This window comes from Moschus berezovskii, chromosome 27 (genome assembly GCF_049115385.1).
Source record: "Moschus berezovskii isolate FMDL1 chromosome 27, NW_MosBer_1.0, whole genome shotgun sequence".
Taxonomy (NCBI): domain Eukaryota; kingdom Metazoa; phylum Chordata; class Mammalia; order Artiodactyla; family Moschidae; genus Moschus; species Moschus berezovskii.
In genome coordinates this window covers 4,140,758-4,164,348 of record NC_142486.1, presented here as the reverse complement: position 1 = coordinate 4,164,348, position 23,591 = coordinate 4,140,758, and the positions used below count along the sequence as shown (strand labels likewise).

At 48.1% G+C, this 23,591-nt stretch overlaps 1 protein-coding gene across 4 annotated transcripts in view; it reads right to left on the bottom strand.

The window, feature by feature from the left end:
* The window catches only part of CYTH3 (cytohesin 3), a 67,794-nt gene that overhangs the window by 19,821 nt on the left and 24,382 nt on the right, over window positions 1–23,591 (bottom strand). Inside the window, exon 1 of one of the 4 annotated variants that reach the window (XM_055410353.2) lies at window positions 98–119. The exons of the other annotated variants lie outside the window; for them this stretch is intronic. Within the exon in view, the coding sequence (XP_055266328.1) occupies window positions 98–104 (7 nt within the window). The 5' untranslated portion in view covers window positions 105–119. Of the gene's footprint in view, window positions 1–97; window positions 120–23,591 lie in introns of those variants that run through there. 4 annotated transcript variants of the gene reach the window in all.

Here is a 23,591-nt window from a genome sequence, read left to right as displayed (position 1 = left end):
TAAGCCATGTTCAGAGGAGGTGTTCTTAATTATCACCACCTCTCCCACAACTCAGCAGCCCTCTCCCAGTGAAGGCAAAAACTTGAGTTTGGCTTACTTATCATCCACAGTTTGTCACTTTGACTTCCTTCGGTAAGATGAAAGTCTACAGCTGATTTTTCTCCTAAGAAGCTAGTGTTTTCTTTCTTCACTGAAAAAGTTATACATGGATATGGTTACCCACAGGCACACGCTCTCTGAACATATTCAAAAGGGCATGCAATGAGACATTTCCTTCCAAGCTCAATAAAAGCTCTTTCTTAAAAAAGCAAGTTAACTGGAACTCGCTGGTGAGAATTCTGTGCAATTCACGCAGCTGAACGCTCCAGTCATGATCACAGTCTTCCCGATTCTCCAGCAATAAGGGTCTTGCTCAAGTCTCAACACAGAGACGGGGGAGGCAGAGACACGGGGTTATCCTTCACGTCCTTTCAGGCCAGTTCCGTTAGCCACAACCAGCAGGTGTGGTTTCTACAAATACAAACGTTTTCACGGGGGAAAAGCCGTGTGGAAAGGTGGCGAGAAATTCCCCGTTTTAGTACAGAGGTGCTGCCAGTGAGGTTTCAGGTTAAGAATCAGGAGCAATTCGTGTAATTCAGGCCAGGCCCTCGCCTTTCTTGATAGGTCACCGGCTTCCCACAAATGGAGGCTTGCGGGTGGGCAGGTTGTGTTTGGGGTTCTGGATGTGTGATTTAATTAAAGGACTGAAGTGAGAACTTCTGCTTTCAGCCCAGACGGAGTAATAGGGATAGACTTTCCCTCCTGTCCGAAACAGCAGCAGCAATGGACACAGCCCCACACCCTGCCAAGCAGCTTTCAACACGAAGGCAAAACAAAGCCCTCTTCAGACGTTAACATCTTAAGGGATTTATCACGAGTGGGCCTGTGCTGTGCAGTGGTGGTTCATTCGCTCAGTCGTGTCCAGCTCTTCACGATCTCATGGACTGTAGCCCGCCAGGCTCCTCTCCCCATGGGGTTTCCCAGGCAAGAATACTGGAGTGGGTTGCCATTTCCTCCTCCAGGGGATCTTCCTGACAGGGATTGAACCTGCAACTCTTGCAATGCAGGCAATCTTCGGCACTGCAGGTGGATTCTTTACTGCTGAGCCACTAAGAAATGTTTAAAAGTCCTTCCGATGGGATGGGGGGTGGAGGGCTGGACAGATACCAGAAGAAAATCTGCATCTACATGGAAGAATGGAAAATACTGTAAATGCTAACTATGGGAGTAAACCTTTTCCCCACATGATATCAATCTCTTCAAAACATTAACAGCTACTGTTTAAGTGTGTCGGGTTGATAACACATCAGCACAAAGGCTGGAAGGGGAGAAATGCAACTACACTGTTAGGAGCTTCCTACCCTGGATGTGAAGTGGCGTGATATTGTTTGATAATAGAGTATGATAAATTAAAAGTATCTAATATCCAAGAAGAACTACCGATTAAAGATGAAAATAAACCACTAACATAAAGCATGCAAAAATAGCTTATTAATAACAGTGGCTCAGTCACTAAAGAATCTGCCTGCAATGCAGGAGACAACACAGGTTCAGTCCCTGGATGGGGAAGATCCCCTGGAGAAGCGAATGGCAACCACTCCAGTATTTCTTGCCTGGGAAATCCCATGGACTAAGCGTCAGACACGACTTAGTGACTAAATCACCACTTTATGATGTTTAATAAGACCTCAGATCCCATCAAATATAACATCCATTTCAGTGATGTCAAGATTTGGAAAATTTTTGCACATCAGAATCACTGGAAAAGGGAGATTATCATACAGGCTGATCAAAGCATAAGCAGATGGTATCTCCAAGTATGTTCTAATTTTCAAATTATATTAATAACCTGTTTAGCTAACAGATTCCAATCCACCAAGAAGCTACAATTTGGTTTACTGCTATAGTTATCTAATGACTGCCTTACAAATCTTACACACACAACCCTCTATAAGGTTAATCAGCAGCTCTCCTAGAAGACGATAATGCTCCACAGATGTGAGCTACAGCCAGAAACCCTGTTTGAGCCACTCAACATCAAATTGATAATAAATTTAACAAACTTGATAACAGATGATAAAGCAGAGTTCAAACAAGCATGTGCAGATGCCTCACAACCGTGTCCTTTTGGTGCCTAGCCCCAACGGGAACTGATGTCACCTAAACCTTAATTTTACCTTGACTACTAATCAATACTAACTCTTTTGTTACGATACGGTATTTTTCAGAGTTTCGGTCAATGCCACAGGCACTAAGAACGCTGGGAAAGCGAGGGCTTGGCCTCTGGTCCCGTTAACTCACTAGATGGGAACTCTGAGACTGTACGGAGTGTGGTTTAACAGAAGCAAATCACACCTCCCTGGAACACTACAAAAACTGGCGACAGACAGTTAAAGCAGGAGTGGCCAGCTGCTCTGGCAGTGTGGCTGCATCGAGGGACACTGTGGCCGTCGGCAGCTGGACCTCTGGGTGTGGTCACCCTAAGGACTGGGTGATGGAGTCCATCATCATGAGATGATGGAGCGGAGTCCGCATGGCTAGCGGAACGTCAGCCACATCAGGGGCCAGGTCAGCGGAAGCCACTGTTCTACTTATCCATTCATCTACTGATGGATGCTTGGGCTGTTTCTACATTTTGGCTGTTGTCAACAATGCTGCTATGAACGAGAGTAGAAGTTTTGAAATTTAAATCCACAAACATGGATTTGATCCATAATCCAATGTCATACTGTACATCACCCCTCTGAGGACATCATGGTACATGTTAACATGTCAGAGACGCCATGAAATCTATTACCAGAGAAGAACCATCAGCAAAACTAACTGTATTAAACTAAGAGGGTTCTTTATTTTATACGTTTTAAAAATGTATTTATTATTTATCTTTGGCTGCGCTGCGTCTTCGTTGGTGTGTGAGGACTTTCTCTAGTTGCGGAGAGTGGGCTTCTCATTGCAGTGGCCTCTCTTGTTGGGGCTCACGGGCTCTGGAGTGCAGGCTCAGCAGTTATGGTGCACAGGCTTACTTGGCCTGCGGCAAGTGGGATCTTCCTGGACCAGGGATGGACCCTGTGTCTCCTGCACTGGCAGGCGGATTCTTAACCACTGGACCACCAGGGACGTCCCTAAGAAGATTCTTAGCTGACTTGATCATGGACTCATTTTTATTTTTTACAAAACAGAACACCTCTGTGCTCTGTAGCCTGTTGAGTACAATTAGGGACAAACAGGCCTGTTTTTTTTTTCTTTTTAAATTAATTTCCATTGGAGTATAGTCGCTTTACAATGTGGTACTAGTTTCTGCTGTACAGCAAAGTGAGTCACCTATATGTATACATACAGCCCCTCTTTTTTAGATTCCTTTCCCAGTTAGGTCACCACAGAGCACAGAGCTGTGCTATACAGCAGGTTCTCATTAGTTATGTTTTATATATTGTAGTGTATATACGTCAATCCCAATCTCGAAATTCATCCCATCTCCACCTTCCCCCGCCGTGGTAACTGTAAGCTTGTTTTCTACATCTGTGACTTTATTTCTTCTTTGCAAATAAGTTCATTTCTACCATTTAGATACAAGAGCCTTATTTAAAACATAAGAATACCTAACAATTGAAGACAGAAGGGTAGGGAGTGATAGACCAAAGGAAAGTTGGTCCTGCGACACGAACGCAGGCAAAAGAGACCAAAGATAAAGTCACTGGATACATACATTGTTCCATTAATCCCCAAATTAACAAGTCTGAAATCTACTCATCTAACACGACAGGTTCAAAACATATACAGCAAAAACTGACAGGTGTACTTGCAAATATGGACTCTTCCTAAAGGCGAAAGAAAGAGCTATAGATTTGACTAATTAACAAGTTGAACTAATAGGCATCCTCCGCTTTGTCAGTTTCAAGAGGCACATCCTTGCATCTCTGAAATCCAATGTGACACATACAGGTCATTGCCTTCACGCCTGGGAGTGAGCCTCCCGCCGCCAGGGGCACTGCTGACACGCCAGTCCCTGATGGTTCTGCGAAGAACACGATGTAGGAGCCATCTGATGAAGAGACAGGAGTACCTTGCCATGGGTACCTTCTGATGAGATCCACCAAGTCTCAGTATAACAGCCTGCAGAATTGGAGAACTCCCCGAGACAGCACAGGAGGAGCCATTTAAGAAGGGTCGCATCAGCCGCGCCTTGAGCAGCAGAGAGGACAACGCTGTGTGCGCCCGCAAACACCTACTCTGCGTGGAGTGTGGCTCTGATTGTGAGTACCTTTTAGGACCACCTCAACCAACTTATTTTGGTTCTATTTTACCCTATGTATGCATGATAGTAAAGGTTATTAATAAATAACCTAATCTACTATAATTAATTATTAGTAAATAATTAGTAAAGGCTATTAAAAAAATCAATGATTCAAGAAGTTCAAAGAACTCTTTCAATTAGTATAAATTTAAAAAGTCCTAAGGGAGAAGAAATCATTAAGCCTGGTTTGACAACTTTTTCCTTAATGGAACATAAAATGATGATGCATCTTAACACGACTGGAGACAGAAGTTCAATCACACCCCTGCACCCCGTAGCTGGGCAGTATGCAGTCTTGCCAGGGGATGTTTATGCAAATTGACTGTACCCTGTCCATCAGCAAAAGTCGCACAAACTCTCACAGGACCAGAGTGGTGGAAACAATGAGTTGGTTCTGCTCCATGAGAGATCAAAATTACAGCCCCAGACTCTCTCATTTTTAGACTTCTAAAGACGAACCAGGCTTTCTGCACGGGACGCACCACCCAGGAGTCCACAGAGCTAAGAGAAGCAGGGGTCCTCCTGCGTTACAGAAAACATCCTGGCCGACCAGTGAGGACACGGAAGCAGAGGGTCTCCGGCTACAGCCTCCTCGTGCTCCTTCTCTAGGCCCTGCTAGGAATCGAGGTGGGGCTGCAGCAGAAAGCTTCTGGACCTAGGCTTGTGGGCCCACCCCCGGCGGATCTCAATGGTTCCAGGGGGCCGCCTATGAGGGTCTCCGTTAGTGACTCAACTCTGGAGACCTGGCCAGAGCCGTTTCCTCCAGCCATTCCATGGCTGTGGGCAGCACCCGATTCCCTAGGACATCTTCTCTTCTGGCTCCAGACACTCAGCCCGCTTCACGCGTCTCAGCTGGAACTCACTGCAACAATGCTGCCGTAGAGACCACGCTCCCCAAGCACAGAGCAATTCTGTCAGATGTCAGTAAAAAACAGGGACTAGAAAAACCCAGTAAACAGACGGGAAGTTAAACACAATTCTAAATAATTCCTTGGTCAAAGAAGATACCATAAAATAGCATTTTCTCAGAATGAGAAAATTCTGAGAAGAGAATGATGATAAAAAACTATGTATCAATACTTGTATGCTGCAGCTAATAAACCAGTCATTAGAAACTCACAACCTAAAATGCTTCTTTAAGAATTAAGCTGAAAATGAAAAGATAAGCATTCACCTTAAAGTAACAGTTTAAAACCCAAAGGAGAAAATAAAACAGAAAAGAAGTTCATTTTAAGAAGGCAGTGAAGTGCAGCCACTCTGGCAAACAGTCTGGCAGGTCCTCAAAAGGTTCGACTCTTGAGCCTGCATGGGATCCAGCAAGCGCCCCCTCGCAGGGCTTCACCCAGGAGAACCGAGCACGTGTCCACAGACACGGGCACGTGCTGCTCACAGCACCATCACTCACAAGACGGAAGAGGCGGAGACAGCCTAAGCTCCGCCCAGCGACGAGTGCATAAACAAAGCGTACAAAGCGTGACGCACCCACAAAATGGAATACAACGCGGCCACGAGAAGGAGCAAAGCACTGACACTTAGCCTTGCTATGCTCGAGGGGAAAGACGCCAGCTGCAGAATACCACATACTGTATAGCTCCATTGACAGAAAATGTCCGGAACAGGCTAAGAACAGACAAAAGAAATTGGTGGTAACAGAAACCAGAGGAGGGGTTCGTCTGGGGTGGGGTGAGGTGCTGAATGAGAAGTCAGACAGGAGAGCCTGCTGCGGGACAACACACGCTCTGCACTTGGATCTGGGTGTGCTTACACACGGAGACCAGCCTGCACTCTGCGTGCACTGAACGCTGGGCATCGTGCTCACTGCCCTACGGGTCTGCTGCTTGGATAAGTGGACCCGAACAACCCTCAATAGAGAGAAGGAAGAATTTCCTTGAAAAGACACTAGAAGAGCATCGGACAGAAACGGCTGCGCGCCCACCTGGGACGCCGGCAGGGTAGGCTGGTCTGAGGTACAGACCTGGGTCGGTGGCCTGGCTGCGATGTCTCCAAGGTGAGCCTATTTCAGAAAATCGAAAATCCATCTATTATTTTTTAGATTCTTTTTCTAAACTTTTAAAATTGGAATATAACTGCTCTACAGTGCTGCATTAGTTTCTGCTACACAACAACGTGAATCAGCTATTTTATATATATATATATATGCATACATCCCCTCCTCTGGCGCCTCCCTCCCGCCCTTCCATCCCACCCCTCCAAGGTCATCACCGAGTCCACTGATTATTATTTTGCCTCCTGTGAAGAAAGAAAAAGCCCTAAGACTAGCAAGTTTAATTTTAAGATGCCCAACTGTAAGACGCATTCGTTTTCGAGAGGTTGAAATGTGCATCCTAGAATCAATGGCAGAAGAGCAATGAAGAACGCTTACTTTATAAAGAAACAGGATTTCTCAATTCTAAGTTGCTTTCAGAGCAGATAAAAATCACTGCTAACTGCTCTAGAAGGTGAAACCTTTGAAAACGACGGCTGTGACTCCAGAGGCCCCCTCCCCACAGATGTGAGCATCGATCCTGGGGTGGGCCCGTTAAGAATCACTGCTCAACAGAGATGACAGGTCAGCAAGAAGCTAGGAACGAGAGCAGGCCCTGCGAGCTTTTTAAATCCATGGGGCTGCGCTTCACCAAACAAGCCTGGACACTCGTGCATCAGTGTCCTCTGGATGACCACTTGCCAAGCCACAACAGGCGCTATTCCCGGTGGGTGAAGGGCCAACCACCACCACGGGACGGGAGGACTTCCGCAGCGGCAGGCGCGCCACTGAAGGCAGTGGCCCTGGGCTCCATCCAGCAAAAGTACACGGACAGCCAAGGACTCGGCCAGCTCCCTGGAAGCCTCATCAATCGCGTCTCATCTGAATCGGTGATCCCAGCGCATTATCTACAGTTGTTCTCACTCAACACAGTCCACAGGCCTTCTCATCAGCAACCCATGAAGGCAGTGGCGAAAATAGGGTTCCAAGGCCCTAGCCCATGCTTATCAAAGCAAAACCTCTGGGTAGGAGGCCAGGGACTCTGAATTTTAATGAGCTTCCCAAATGATTCTGTTGAACATTGCTAAAACGTAGCTATGCACGGCTATGCCCTTAACACAAATCAGGAATGCAATACATTGAATACAGACATAGTGGTTAGGAGCCTAGGTCCTGCAGCCAGACTGCCTGTCTCAAAGCTTGTCTCTGCCACTTACTAGCTGTGTGACCTTGAGCAACTCACCTAACCTCTCTGTGCCTCGGTTGCCTTACCTGTGATAGGACAGTCTCCATGTTACTTATCAAAAAGCTAATCAAAATTTAATGCTCTTCTTGAACGTTGCTTGAAATTTCAAGATAAATACTGCATCTTGAAGCAAGAAAAATTTAAAGATCTTGAAAGAGACATTTTAACCTCAATCACGAATAACTAATAATAAACAATGAGACTTTCTATTTCTACCCTGGATAACTGAAAAAGCAAACAACTTTTCACATCAAGCCTGCAACTGATTCTTTTTTTTCCCCAGGCAGAAGCTGTGATTGGTGGTGAAGGACAGAGTGGGAACAGCTTCACAAATACACATGAATAAAAATCGTGTGAAAACAGTTCGGCAGTTCCTGACAAAGCTAAACACCACCTTACAATACGATCCAGCAATCACACTCCCAGGAATTCACCCAACTGAGCTGAAAAATCCCTGGCCACGTGAAAACTTAGACAAGAATGCTTGCAGCACCTTTATTCAAAACTGTCCCAGGAAGTTAGTTCCCCTGGAGATCAAGTGGTTAGGACTTTGCACTTTCACTGCTGAGGGCGCAGGTTTGATCCCTGGTCAGGGAACTAGGGTCCCGCAAGCCAAGGGGCATGGCCAAAAAAAACAAAACAACTGCCCCAAACTGGAAGCAACTAAGACATCCTTCAGTAGGTGAACAGGTAAACTGTGGTACCACAGACAGTGGAATGCTACTCAGTGTTAAGAAGAAATGAGAATCTAGCCGTGAAAAGACACGGAGGAATCGGAAACGCACGTTACGAAGTGACAGAAATCAGTCTGAAAGGGCCACACACTGGAGGATTCCAGCCATGTGATCTCTGGAACTACCGAGATGGTCAAAGCATGAATGGTTGCCAGGGGCTCTGGGGAGGGGTGCATGAGCACCGGATGTTTAGGGCAGCGAATCCGTTCTGGATGATGCCCTAAAAGTGGAGACGTGTCATCATGCATTTGTCAAAAATCCCAGAACCGGACAGCACCAAGAGCAAACCCTACTGAAAACTACGGACTTCAGGTAACAATGATTGACAGGCTCAACAATCGTAGCGTGATCACACTAAAGTATTAACAGGATGTTACGAACAGGGAAACCTGACATGAAGGGGGCAGATGGGAACTCTGTACTATCTGCTCAGTTTTTTATTTTTAATGTAAATCTAAAACTCTCCCAAAAAAATCTATTAATAATGTTTCTAAAAAAAGTTCATGACATCCAAAGCTTCCAAATAATATTCTTTAAACAATTTTATGGGAGTCAGTGCTGGCATTTTAATCAGCCCTGACTTCCAGCAAGTTCCTCTACAGATCAGACAGAAGATGAAAGAGGCGCCTCATCAGATTCCAAACGAGATTTTCAACCATGATGTCAGAAGAACATCACCTAAAATTTAAGATGCCATTTTATTCTTTTCACTTAATTCTTTTCAAAAACTCTGCCTTTGAAAGCTTCATTAAGTTGGGAAGATAAGAACATTTTTATAACCAGCGTGCTGAAGCCATAGGTGAGTTCTGGCTGAAAATGCATAAAATATGCATCAAGTAAGCATGTCCCCAAAATAAATCTGCCTATGTCCATCTTCTTTGCAATCCATCTGACTAGTTCTGATGAATACTGACACCACCTCAGACATCACCTTGAGCAGGGGCCCTTCTCCTTCCAACTTTACGTATCTTTCAGAAAGAAATGGATGAGACCAAGTGCTGTCACTGGCAGACTGCTGACTGGTAGATTCACCACACTTCAATACGATTAAACAGAAACTTCTCTGGCGGTCCAGGGATGAGAACCTGCCTGTCAACGCCGGGGATGCGGGTTCAATCCCTGGTCTGGGAAGATCCCACATGCAGAGCAACTAAGCCAGTGCTTGGCCATCAGAGGAGCCATCGGAATGAGAAGCCTGGCACCGCAATCAGAAAGTAGCCGCCACTTGCCCCAACTAGAGAAAGCCCTTGCACAGCAAGGCCGACCCAGCGCAGCCAAAAATAAATAAATATATATATATTAAACAATCCAATTAGAAAACGGGCAAAAAAAGAAACATTTCACTGAAGAGGATAAACACCAAATAAGCAGAGGTAAAGATATTTAACATTAGTCATTAGAAAAATGCACCACACCAATTAAAACAGCTAGCATTTAACACAGGATGCAGGACTCTGGGTCTCTCTTACATGGCTGGTGGGAATATACATTGTTACAGGCCTCTGGAAAACAGTTTACTGATTTCTTCCAAATGACCCACACTAACCATATGACCCAGCAACATCACTCTTGGACATTTATCCCAAAGAAATGAAAACTTACGTTCACACAAAAAACCTATACACAAACATCCACAGCAGTTTTAATTACAACATTTAAAAGTGAGAAACAACCAGTGTCCTACAATAGGCAGGGAGATAAACTCGGTGCATCTATACCATGTGATACGACTCGACAATAAATATGAATGAACTAACTTGATATACGCAAGTCGGACGGAACTCAAGAGCATTATGCTGAGTGGTGGAAAAAGGCAATCTCAAAAGCTTACATACTGTATGGTTCCATTTATAAGATGCTTTTGACACAACATTATAGCGATGGAAAACAGATCAGTCACGGCCTGGAGATGACTATAAAGCGGCAGCAGGAGAAAGATACAGATCTCTGTGGTTTTGCATCTTGATGGCACTAGTCGTTACATCAACCGACACAAGGGTTACAATGACACAGAGCTATAACCACATCATACCAATGCCCACGTCCTGATTTTCATATTGTATTAGCTACATGAGACGTAACCAGGGAGCAGGGATGGGTGAAGAGCAAGTAAGATCTGGCTCTGCAACTTTCTGTGAATTTATAATTAGTTCAAGATTAAATGGCAACCCACTTCAGTACTCTTGACTGGAAAATCCCATGGACGGAGGAGCCTGGTAGGCTACAGTCCATGGAGTCGCAAAGAGTCGGACACGACTGAGTGACTTCACTTTCCTTTTCCTTTTTTGCAAAATTAAGGTTTTTTTTTTTAATTACATCATCTAAGGGGGAAAAACAGGTGTTTCTGTACCCATGTGACAGGACAGAAGGAACTCGTTATACCCTTGATCTCCAGTTACCCGGGTCCCGCAAGCCACCTCAGGGAAAACTGGCAGGGGCTCCAAGAAGAGCTCTAGAGCAGAGCACCGCAGACTCCCGTCAGCGCTCACCCCAGTCTCTGAATGGGGTGGGATCGGAGTGCTAAGGAAACAGCAGCCAGACTTTCAAGAGCAGAGCTGTCAAGGTGACTGAGAGAGCAACAGGGCTGGCTTCTTTTAGAGATGCTCCGTCAGATGGGGACGAGCCGGCAGCACAGAAGCCCCGACTCTACTGAGGGAGGCGAGAGTCTGGCTCCCCTCCCCTGCAGTGCAGTCGGTGAGGATGCCCGCCCACCTGGAGGGTCGGTGCCCTCCTAACATCCAGGGGAGCAGCAGTCCAGACAGAAGTTACTGCGAGTGCTCTTCACCTGAACTGATTCAGTTATTCTAAGTCCTTATAACAAAGAAATGTTGCAGATTTGGGGGTGATGGTTAATTTTTATCTGACAACACAGCTAATATGACAAAAGAATATTTTACAAAGTAGTTCCATACAACACTTCGGTTCAGTTCAGTTCAGTCGCTCAGTCGTGTCCGACTCTGCGACCCCATGAATCACAGCACGCCAGGCCTCCCTGTCCATCACCAACTCCCGGAGTTCACTCAAACTCATGTCCATCGAGTCGGTGATGCCATCAAGCCATCTCATTCTCTGTCGTCCCCGTCTCCTCCCACCCCCAATCCTTCCTAGCATCAGACTCTTTTCTGTTAGCCGGGTTCAAAATAGTCAATGAATCAGTAACTAACAGGAACTGAACACCTGCTGGCAGTCTTTACTGACAGGCAAGTAATTTTCTCCATTATTCGAAGCAGATAAAAGTGAGTAAGGATATTCACTTCTCCACTTGCACGGAGAGTAGGTATTTATACACAAATTAATTCTCCAAGATTTCAAGAGCAGACAATGTGTGTGACTTACAGCAGTCAAATCGTCAAAACCTGTGAGTGTGGCAAATACTGTCTTCTGTTTCCATGCATAATTCTCACTGATTCACAACTCAACCCCATTCACCCATCTTTAAAACCTTTCTACCTCACTCAAAGCGAAGACACATGCTCATGCAGAAAAAGCAAATGAGAAGCAAAAGAAAGAGCAGCTCCAACCCCCCATGTAGAGATAAGCACAGTTAGCATTCTAGATTCATCCTTCCAGGGCACAGATATACAAGCATACACAGACACAGAAGAGAGACGGAAAGCGTTAAGAACGCGTAACGGGCTGATGCTAACACGGCTGGCTGACGGCACAGGCAACCTGGGGTCCAGGCTGCACAGCGGTCTCGCTCCATTTTCAGTGCCGCTTCGTCTCGTATAAAAAGTAGCACCTCCCTGTTTCACTTCTCCTCCTGGCCACACAAACCAGCGTGACACCATCCCACACTTTTTAAGAAACTTTGCAACGATATGATAAGCAATAAAAACAAAATTAAATCTCATATCATAGGACCGAGACATGCGTTTTAGGTCAAAACTAAGTTTGGTAAGTCACAATTTATTTTAGTCCTTCTTAGTTTGTTTTAAATCAAAACTCATTCCCCATAGAGAAAGACTGCACTGTACTCATTAAAGGAAAAACTAATAGCAATTCTAACAGGGAAAAGAATGACTAGCTTTCACACATCCACTTAATTTCAAATACTTAAATTTAGCCCAATTTTCAAGCCACAACCCTCAGCCCCCATCTAGATTACAAAAACCAAAGCGTGTTACTGTTTCACAATACAATCTCTCTCGCTCTCACAGGGAGTAAACAGCGTCTTTCAGTACATACAAGCCTATGCCTTTAACCTTCTTCTTTTCTGGCTGCAGTGTGGTTTGTGGGATCTTAGTTCCCAACCAGGGGCTGAACCCAGGCTCCCGGCAGTGACACTGTCAGGCCCCAATCACTGGGCCACTAGTGGAGTCTTTGCCTTTGACTTCAATTCCTCTCTTCCTCCAAAATCTTGCTGCCAAAGCCACACCCTCTCTCTGTCTTTAACCTTTTTCTTTCCGATACAGCTTCTTTGGACCTAACCTCTCCAACTCCAGCCCTCTGAACCACTACAGTTCTTCAGCGCTGTCACACAATCTAGTTTCTCCTCACATAAATTGTTAGTGTAAGATCAAAACGGCTCGATAATGTTAGGTAAAAATAACTCAGACACCAGGTAAGCGGTGCAACAGGCTTTAATGGCAAGGCGCCCCCGGGTGGGATTCCCGGACTCAACAGAGCGAGGTCGAGAAGTCCGCGCTGCGAACGAAGACAAAGAGCAACTTACACAGCTTCACGGCGAGGTCTGGAATGGCGGTCTCTCAGAGGGCAGTTAGTCGAGGCGGCGAGACAGGGTTGGTCGCTCTGGAGGTTAGGAGGGAGGGTTGATTTCTGTCAAGAGCTGTTACATCAGAGACTTTCCAGCAGCGGGGAAGGAATGAGGAAGTACAATAGTCAGAGTCCGGCGGGAAAGCAAGAGGAGAAGGAGAAGCCAAGATGGCCACCGGGGTCTGGCCTTACAGTTAGAAAGAGTAGCCTGCACTTTCTCTCTGGTTGTTAAGACACAGATAATCTGAATAAGCCTATTTCAGTAGGTATATACGTCAGTCTGTATGCCTTCACTGACGCTCTAATAATAACAGTGTGGTACTGGTACAAAAACAGATCAATGGAACAGAATACAAAGCCTAACGACAGAATTGTGCATAAAAAGTATTTAAAAGAACAGTCTCTTCAACAAATGATGCTGGGACAACAAATGATGTGGATGCAAAAGAAAAGGTGAACCCCTACCTCACACCATATACAAAAGTCAATTCAAAATGGATCAAGGAGCCAAATATAAGACCTAAAACCATTGAACCCTTAAAAGAAAAAGTGAAGTGAAGTCGCTCAGTCGTGTCCGACTCTTTGCGATCCTGTGGACTGTAGCCCACCAGGCTCCTCTGTCCATGGGATTCTCCAGGCAAGAATACTGGGGTGGGTTGCCATTTCCTTCTCCAGGGGATCTTCCCAACCCGGGGATCAAAACCCCTAAAAGAAAAAAGGAAGGGGTAAATCTTTATGACCCTGGATTTGGCAAGGCATTATTTATACATGATACCAAAAGCACCAGCAACAAAAGAAAAAAGATATATTGGATTTATCAAATAAAAACTTTTGGGCATCCAAGGAAATTATCAAGAAAATGAAAAGCCAACCTACAGAATAATGGGAGAAAATATCTGAAAATCATGTATTTAATAAGGGTCTAGCATCCAGAATACATAAAGAACTCTTATAACTCAAAGACAAACAACTCATGAAATACAAAGGACTTGAACAGACATCTCTCCAGAGAAGACATACAAACAGCCAAGAAACACATGGAAAGATGCTCAACATCATTAGTCATTAGGAAATGCAAATGAAAACCACAATGAGGCGGTACTTCACACCAAGGAAGTACCTAACAAGGAAGTATTCCAACAAGTGTTGGCAAGGATGTGGAGAAATTGGAACCTTCTTTATACATTGCTGGTGGGAACGAAAAACTGTTCAGTCACTCCGGAAAACATTTTAAGGGTTTCTCGAAAAGTTGAACACACAATTACTATACGCCCCAGTAACTCCACTAGGAATACACCCAGAAGAACTTAAAACAGGTATTCAAACAAATACTCATACATGAATATTCCTGGAGCACCGTTTACAACAGCTGAAAGGTGGCAACAACCCAAATGTCCAGCTACCAATGAACAGGTTGTGATATAGCCACAAAATGGAGTATATTATTCAGCAAAAAAAAAAAAAAACACAAAAATTAACAAACAAATAAAAAACCCCACTATTGATTCCTGCTGCTAGATATGCTAAACAAAAGCAGCCAGCTACAGAAGACCCCATACTGTATGGTTCCATTGATGGTAAATGCTATGAAGCTTGCAAAAAAACTAAAGGCAGAGAAAACCTGTGCTGAAAATATTTTTTTAAAAAAGAAGGGTAATTCTGTCGTTTGCTTTTCAAAGTCCCTGAGATGAGGTCAAAGGGCAGCACAGGCAGAGGGGTGCATGCTTCCCTCTCCCCTAAACGAGTGAAATGACAGGAGAGGCTTCTGGAAAAAGAAGAATCACCAACAGCCTAGAAATGCAGCAATCACCTCAAAGTGGAAAGCAGACAGGTACAGAATGAAGGCCAAATCAAACTCGAGGAAAGACGCGAGCAGTAAACGGCTGCAAAGGCAGTGCTTCCAAGGAGTTCAAGCCTTGGGTGAGTGGATGTACTCTGTGCAAATGGCTTTTTTAGAAAGTTGAACGGTACAGAAAGGCGCCTAATGAAAAACACAGGACTGTCTCAAATAGACAGAAAAACAGCATTTGATAAAATTCAACAGCCCTTCCTGATTAAAGAAAAACGCAGGAAACTTAGAAGATTTCTTAACCTCGGCAAGGGATCTCTGGCAGAAACCTACAACACTCAGCAGACCTGGAAGCGCTCCCGACAAGGATGGGCCAAGACGCAGGCGCGGACATCGCGGGTGCTGCCTCCGACCCACGCGGCTCCGCGGGACTTCCAGAGGGAAGGAGCATTGACATCAACTAGTTTCCAATAATTAGCAGATTTGTAGTTCTCCACCCAAACAGGCTGTCAGATTCTTTGTGCGTCTTCCAAGACAACATCATCTCGTAAAGTTTACTGCAAATGTTTCTGACACTGATACTGTGACTCCTCCAGCAGAAAATTCCACTGTGCGTGTGAACAAGTAACCTTACGGGACCCGGGATGAACAGGGGATAAAAACTGTAACTTTCCGGAGAAGGAGAGCCGCTGACTTACTTCGACTCTGTGTCTTTAATCAGGAGAACGTGGGAGGTGGGGCTGATTTAAAAAACCAGACCACAGCTCAAGCTCATTCTGACTCAGATTCTCCTATTTAAAAAAAAAAAAAAATCACTTAACAATGAATGTAAAAATGTGAAGCTTTCCCTTATTTTACATCCCCATTTCAGGGTTTAACTCTGCTAAACCAAGACTCACAGAACAACGGTCTAAGGACCTGTGTCCTTGGTTCTCCGTGCCCTTTTACTATCTCAAAACACCGCTGATCACCTTCTTCTCAGTTTCAGAGATAAACATTATATAGATCACACAGCTTGGCACATTCATAAAACTGTGTGCCCTGGGCTTGAAGGAACATTTCCATGTTCACACACATTTGCTTTAAAGGAGCAGACTTTTCCATGTCTACAGGACAGAAGAACATACATACGTGTCCTCTTGCCATGCTCTGGTTCAGAAGACTCAGCTCCAAATATGGAGTATTTTGATGGGAGGAAAGGGGTTGGAAAGAAGTCTTTGTGAACAAAGAATTGAGTTCTCAAGTTGTGTGGGAGGCTTGGACTTGGGGGTCAGGCCACACTGAAAGAGCCAGGCTGCGAATGGAGAGACTGCCCCCAGATGACCTTAAAAATAAAAAATGAGGGTTGTAAAGCAAGTCAAGGAGGCAAAAGAACTTCTTATCTGCATCCAAGCTATGCTCAACTTTAACATTTTAGCTTCTGGAAGCCCGGGCCCCTCTCCCCCTCGGCCAATCCTCCCGCAGCCCAGATCCACAGAGGATTCCCTGGCGTTGGAGAACACTGTTCAAGGATGTAAAATCCGCCCTTTTTCAATGGGAGGCTTCCTTCCACTTTGTCTCATCTTTTCCTCTATTCCTGCGATGGGAGAAAGGCCCTTAACTTTGTCAGACATCTTTATGGGTGATGGCAACGCCTGAGGCTGGGGTGACCGGGGGAACAGAAGACGTGGCTCAGCGCCCGTGGAGACCCTTCGGCTCCCGGCGCCGATACCGGCAGGATCAGAGCCGCTGACACATCCGCCCACCGCGTCCTCCGAGCAGAGCGCAACAGATGTCCAGCAGCTGTCCAGTGACAGTGCAGACCAGAGGAACGGAAGGTAAAAGTGGCCCGAGCCAGAGAGAGAGTGGGGTAACTGAGGAGGAAACACGTGGCCGGGCACTGGACGGCCCTGCTCTCCCCTGCCACCTCTGCAGCCAAATAAACAGAATCAGCCACACCTGGATTTTAAATATGCTCCCCCAGATGCTAAAACACTTCTGCTTCTCTTTTTACAGACACGGTGTCTTTAAAGTCTTTTTAATGTCACTTTACTGAGAAACTACCTCTCGGGGCCGCCAGGTGAGCTCATGCTCCTGAGAGGCACCGAGTTGGGCAGGGCTGCCAGGGCGGACCCCGGGAACACACACCTGCGGGTGGCCACGGCTCAGTACTGCCCTCCCAAGCCCGGCCAGTCATTGCACTGGGTCAGGCCTCAGTTTCCATCTGTACAATAGGGCCGGTAGCACCAATCTCAAGGACTGTTGAGACAACCGAGGAGCTCCTACTGCAAACACAAAGTGCCACGTGCAACACGGGGCACGTCGTGGACAAGTAATAACCGACCACTAGAACCGTCGCTGCTGTTACTGCGATTTTACCGGTTAACTATTAATATCCTCACCTAGAGAGAGACTCAAAAGGCGTTTCTCCTCCTTCAAGCAGAGCCTCAGGCACCTAAAGGTAAAATACCTATTTCCCCTTCTTCTTGGAGGGAGAGGGAAACGTTTTTGGGGATTTCTGGCTCTACAGAGGGCATAGGGCATCGAATGACTCATGCAAAGGAAACAGAACCGGTCAAAAAGAAATGCTTGGAGCCCAGTGTGCATTCTACTCTACCCGCCACCAGACTCAAGGAAGGTTCTGTCTTGGAGGACTGAAATGACAATCATCACAGTGCAATTTACATGGCCAAAAAAAAAAAAAAAACCCAAAGTAATCTATGCAATTGCAACAGGAGACAGGCTTGCATTCCAATGACCACACCACGCAGCCAATCCAACGTGGATCTCGCTGACACGGAACGATGTCTACGACGTAATTAAATGAGAAGAGCTGGGTAGGAAACCATAAGTATATGCAATTGTGTTCGTGTTCTGAAAAATATACATACTCACTCACAGAACAGTCAAGTTATACAAACCAAAATGGTGCCAGTGGTAGAATTATAGATGGCTTTTCTTCTCCTCTTTGTAATTTTCTGGAATTTTTTTTTTTAGGAGCTTATACTTTTACAATCAGAAGAAAGAAAATCGATAATGTTATTCCACGATTCAGAGGCACCTGCCCCCACAACCTTCGGCGGAGTTTCACCTCACTCCCGGGTTCCTCTCGAGGTCTCTGCCCTCCCACCTGTACCCCCCGGCACCCAGGGCTCCATTCACTGAGCAAACACTACTCAACACCTGCCTGGAGCAGGGACCGCTGCACTAGGGGCCACAACGTGAACAAGACCACAGCGCCTCCGCCCGGCTCACATGTTCTGCCCAGTGAGGCAGCCCTCCTCCCCTACACACAGGCACACATTATTATTATTAGAACAGTAACAATAGTTCGAGGGAAGAGAGAGAACAGCAGGAACTTTAGACTGAGGGTGAGAAAGGGCTGGGAGGAGGCCCGCTTATAATGGAGAACCGCTGCGTGCCCACGAGGCTGAACTGGGAGGGAGGCAGTTAAGGGCCTCAGGACCTGCCCAAGTGTCCTGGAAGCCAAGCGGGGACGGAGCCAGACTGAAGGGCGTTCTGGCCAGAGGGCCGCATGGAGCAGGGACTCAGGGCTCTGCAGGAAGTGGGAGCCCTGCTCAGACTTCACGGACCCGCTGACAGCATTTCGCAGACGGACAGCCTCCCACCGGCGGCCTCGCCCAGGGTGCTTGCGGCCTGCAGCCCCGGAGCTGGGCTTGCTTACGCGCCAGGAGTGGGCCCACCGCTCAGGGCCTCCACCACGAGCCACATGCGAGCGATGTCTGTTTCAAAGCGGCACACCCGATCATCCATGTACAGTAAGAAGTATCATGGCTCACCGCTTTCATGCTGACCGCTCAGTGAAGAGGTTAACTATGGACCTAACCCAGGGGACAGGCAGATACTAGAATTAATATGATCACCACACCAGTTCCCAAGTGGGGAGCCAGTTCATAATGGAAAACCGCTATGTGCTCACAGTCGACCCAGGAAGGGGGCAGTTTAAGGGCATCAGGACCTGGCCAGATGCCCTGTCCCTCCACGGGGACTGCTGACGCCCACTGCACACACCCTCACCACTCAGGGTCTCACTGAGCCGGACCCTGGGGGCCAGCAGGCAGCTCCGCCTCTGCACCCAAAGGACACAGCCCTCCTTGCCTGTTTTACCAGGAGGGGACGGACTGACTTCACAGACTGTAGCCCTGAAACAGGAACCAACCTCCCCCTTCATGAACGCCTTGAGGACACGTCACTGCTGTCCTGAGACGCCCCCCAACAAGCCCTCTTCCCGATTCTCCCCTCCCAGGTTCCCCTCTGACTTTAACCCAACAATCTGGGTGCCCAGCTCTCCACTGCAGCCTGCCTTTACCAAACGCCCTTGTCTCCTGGTCTATCCACGCACTCCAGGTCCCGTACCCCACTCAGCGCAAAGATGCACCTTTCTAATAACTTCCTTTTCAGCCCTTCCACCAGACCCACCGCCAAGCCCACTCCTGGATAAACTCAACCACCCTTTAATCCAACCCAGAGACAAGCGCATTCCTGCACTTGCACCACAAACCAGGAGGCGAATCAGTTCTCCGACCTTGGGAAACCCACAGCCAGACGCGGGCAGGACCTGGGAGTCCAGGCTGCAGGGGCAGCCTTAAGCCCCCAGGGGTCGAGCGCACTCCAGCCCTGACCACCAAGCCCCGGGGCGCAGGGGTTTCCTGCCCCCCACTGGCCGTTTATCCTCCCAGCTGCTGCTCCTGCCCCTGCTAAGCCCACCAGGAGCACAGTGCCTGCCAGTCCTCCCAGCCCGCCTCCTGGCCTGTCCTGAGGGGCCCCTGCCATCAGGGAACCCACGGAGCCTCTGCAGCTGCCCCTGCGCAGGGCTCCAGCTCACAGAGTGTGCTCCAGAAGCCTAGAGACGGCTCACCAGTGCCAGCAGCGGCCAAGACCTGGGGGGTGGGGGTGGCAGTGGCACCCGTGGGCACCTGCCCAGGCAGGGGGTTCCGTGGACTGGCCTCCTCCAGCCACGGCCGGCCTTCCGTGCGGGGCTCTCGTGCTCCCGCGGGTTCCGTGCCCGCCCCCAGGTCTTCCCGACCATTGCCCCTGGTCACCCGCACCCGCGTGCCCCACTGCTGCCACCCCGGATCCTCTGATCACCGAGCTCTGCACGCAGGGCTGCTCCCTGCACCCTCAGCCACCCCCGCGTTTCCCGACAGCTCGGTGCTGTCACCACGGCCCACGGCAGCGGGGCATGGGTTACTCCGGGATACTCACCTGCCTGCCCGACGTCCCAACCAGGACGTCACAGAGACTCACCATCATGTCCAGAGCCACCCCGCCACCCTGCCCTCCACGCATCCGGCTCGCCCTGCTTGCCTGATTCAAGTCTTCACTGGGCAGTGCGCTAGTTATCGCTGACCTCCACCCGAGAGGTCACCAAGTCCTGCCACCTCCACCACCGTGTCACGCGCTGGTTCCGTTTAAGACGGGAAGCCTGTCTCTTCCTCTCCAGTCCCAGCAGGTACCCCATTTCAAGACCTCATCGCTGCTCTAAACATAACGCACACAGCTATCTTCCTTCATCACCCAGCTGGTCAGCGTGTCCACCCTCCCCCCAAGCCACGGGCCACAGGAGCCCGGGGCGGGGTGGGGTCGACACTCCCGTGCTGCAGAGCTGCCAGCGAGGGGCGCGCCGAGTCCCCAGGGTGCAATTACTAGACAGGACGGGCGCCCACCGCCCTGGGAAGAGGACACACGTGACTCCTGGGTCCTGACCAAGGTCTGCCTTTCCAGGAACCCAGACGCTACTGGTCCACTCTGCATCTGGGCCAAGGGACCTCCTGGAGGCAAAGCAGAGAGGCCCTTGTCCCTCGTGCTGGAAGTCCTCAGGGAGCCTGACTGCAGGTCAGCCAGCAGGAGACACCGCAAGCCCCCACGAGGAGGACACCGTGAACGGGAAACTCGGGCTCAGCACCACGGCCGGGCACTCAAGGAAGGGGCTGGTTGCAGCACAACTCCTACTGAAGACCAGAAACTCAGGGACCCAGAGGCCCCGCCATGCAGCTGTGTGCGAGGAGGGCCAGCTGCGTGCTCAGTGCCCACGGACCGCGCCCCCTCCGGCTCCCAGCCCAGCTGCGGGGCGAGCCCGGGGTCCAGCAGGGCCATCCTGAAGGGGACGCAGGACTTCTTTGTGCTTGGGAGTGGGAGTGCGATCTGTGGGCAGAACAAGGGTGTGCCGTCACCGACGGTCCTTCCCCACCGACGCGACACAGGAACCAGAGCCTCCCGGGAGCCGTGCAGCACCTTGCCTCTCGTCCTGGTGGTGGTTCCAGCCTTTCCCCAACCCGGCCCCTAGGCTCAGCATGCTTCCCTGCCGTCGGGGGAATGTGTCCTCCTGGGCACATGTCCACCTGGGCTCCAGGTGCCCCCACCCTCCTCCTCACACATGGTGGTCTCATACCACGTGTGAACTCCACCAAAAGCTAAGACGCCACACTACAGACGGCAGTGCTATGTATACACTGATCTTCATTTCGTCTACACAGTCTCCCAAGTCGGCCAACCTGCAGGGACGGCAAGAGTGGCAAACCCAGGAGAGAGCACGAGACTTAGCCACGCGCATGGGTGTGTCTGTTCCACGTCTCTAGAACGCGGCCCGCACACCCGTCTGACTGCAACGCTGAGCCGTGAGGACAGCGTCACCAAGGCCTTCCCTCACTGTGACATTCTGATAGGAGAAAATACATCTTAAATTCCTGAGACAACCTTCCGACCCTACCAAGTCTCCTCTGCCGACAGTTATCACTCAAAATGACTACACAGCTTGTACCAACCAGAAGAAGAATGAACTATTAACATTCTAGGAACCAGCTGTATTTTTTTAACGCTGTTTTCTTTTTAAAAGAATTGCTTTTTAAGTTCAGGTCCATAAAAAAAAAAAAAAAAACACTGTGAATCCTAAATATGTATTTTACTGCTTCATCTATCACCAAAAGGAAGCAAGCACCCTCGGGCTGCCGTTCAGGCACAGTTCCCCCGCAGGTAACTGTTTGAACAATTCCCACTGAAGGAACTTCTTTACTTCGCTTTTAAGAGGAATAAATGGGCTGAGGGGGAAATAGTGAAAGATTAAAGAAACGGCTGCTAATGAACAAGACGGAGTTCAAGGAAGACTAGGAGAGTCGTGCGCTTAGTAAAGAAAACACAACCCACAGCGCAGTGTGAACAGCCTACAGTGCGGGTGAGCAAGAGGAAATGCTAACAGGAAGCCTTTGTGAAACAGTTGTGCTGGACACCAGGAGGGACACAGGTCACCAGACTCACGCCCAGACCCACAGGGTGCCCCATGCCAGAGTGAGCCCCGAGGGGGCCTGAGACTCTGCCTGACGCCGGCGCCGTCACAGGTGGCCACTCCCGGAGGTGCTGTCCGCGGCAGGGGTGGGAGAGGCAGCAGGCACAAGGGAAACCTGAAATTTCTGCCTGGTTTTGCTCTGAACCTAAAACTGTTCTAAAAATAAAGTCTACTTAAGACGAGGGGAAAAGAAGCAGCGAGCCAGCCAGCCCTCCCTGCCTGGGCTCTGCGGTCTCTGCCCACCATCGCCCACGAGTCGCCACCGTTCCGTCTCCAGCTCTGTCCCCATTCCCCACTGCACTTGCTCCCAATGTCTTCATTTAATGACTTGCAAATATGATTCCCAGCTCTATTATCTGTCTCCTCAGCTTCAAACCCACGCCGCCTCCTCCTCCTCATGGAGGCCTCACTAGCATCTCAAAACATACACTTTCAAAACAGGACTCCAGGCCAATGCAAATGGACAAGAGACTTAAATCATAGGAATGAAATCTGGAGAGCAGATAAAATGATCACTCGCCAAAGAAATAACTGTGGAAGTAGAGAATCTAAGAGAACCAACCAAAACTCGACGTGTCTAGAAAACTGTAATTTGGTGAGCTAGTGAGACACAAAGTTAATACACAGAAATCAACACCTTACATAAACCCCAACAATAACTAGTTCAGTTCAGTTCAGTCGCTCAGTCGTGTCCGACTCTCCGCGACCCCATGAATCACAGCACGCCAGGCCTCCCTGTCCATCACCAACTCCCGGAGTTCACTCAAACTCATGTCCACAGAGTCCGTGATGCCATCCAGCCATCTCATTCTCCGTCGTCCCCTTCTCCTCCCGCCCCCAACCTTTCCCAGCATCAGAGTCTTTTCCAGTGAGTCAACTCGTCGCATGAGGTGGCCAAAGTATTGCAGTTTCAGCTTTAGCATCAGTCCCTCCAATGAACATCCAGGATTGATCTCCAGATAATAAAAATGGAAACAAACTAAAAAGAACACCTCAATTGGGAGAGAAATAAAACATTGAATATCCAGAAATAAATTTAATAAATGTGTAAAACTTGAGTGTAAATGGAAGGAAAACTTTAACACATTCTTGCGTGACCTAACAAACTTAGATGAGAAGACACATCATGTTTCTGGATATAAAGATGTAACATCAGAAACACGTCATACTCTCCAAGGTAATCTATAAATCTAACGCCATCTCAAAGTGGCAGCTGTTTATTTTCTGCTGTAGACAAGCAGACTGTAAGGACCATAAGAAAAAAAAAAGCAAAGAAAAAGGGCCAGGAAAACTCTGAAAAGAAAAATGAAAAGGGGGAAGAAACAACCCTAAACAATATTAAAACACCACGGCCAACGAGGAAGGAAAATTGGGCACGACTGACATGACAGACAGACCAAGGGAACAGAACAGTTAAGCCTAGAAGGACTCAGGTCAGATGGAAACTTAGTTTATGACAAGGCAGCAAGGCAAAAATGAACTTTTTAATAAATGGGGACAAAACAGT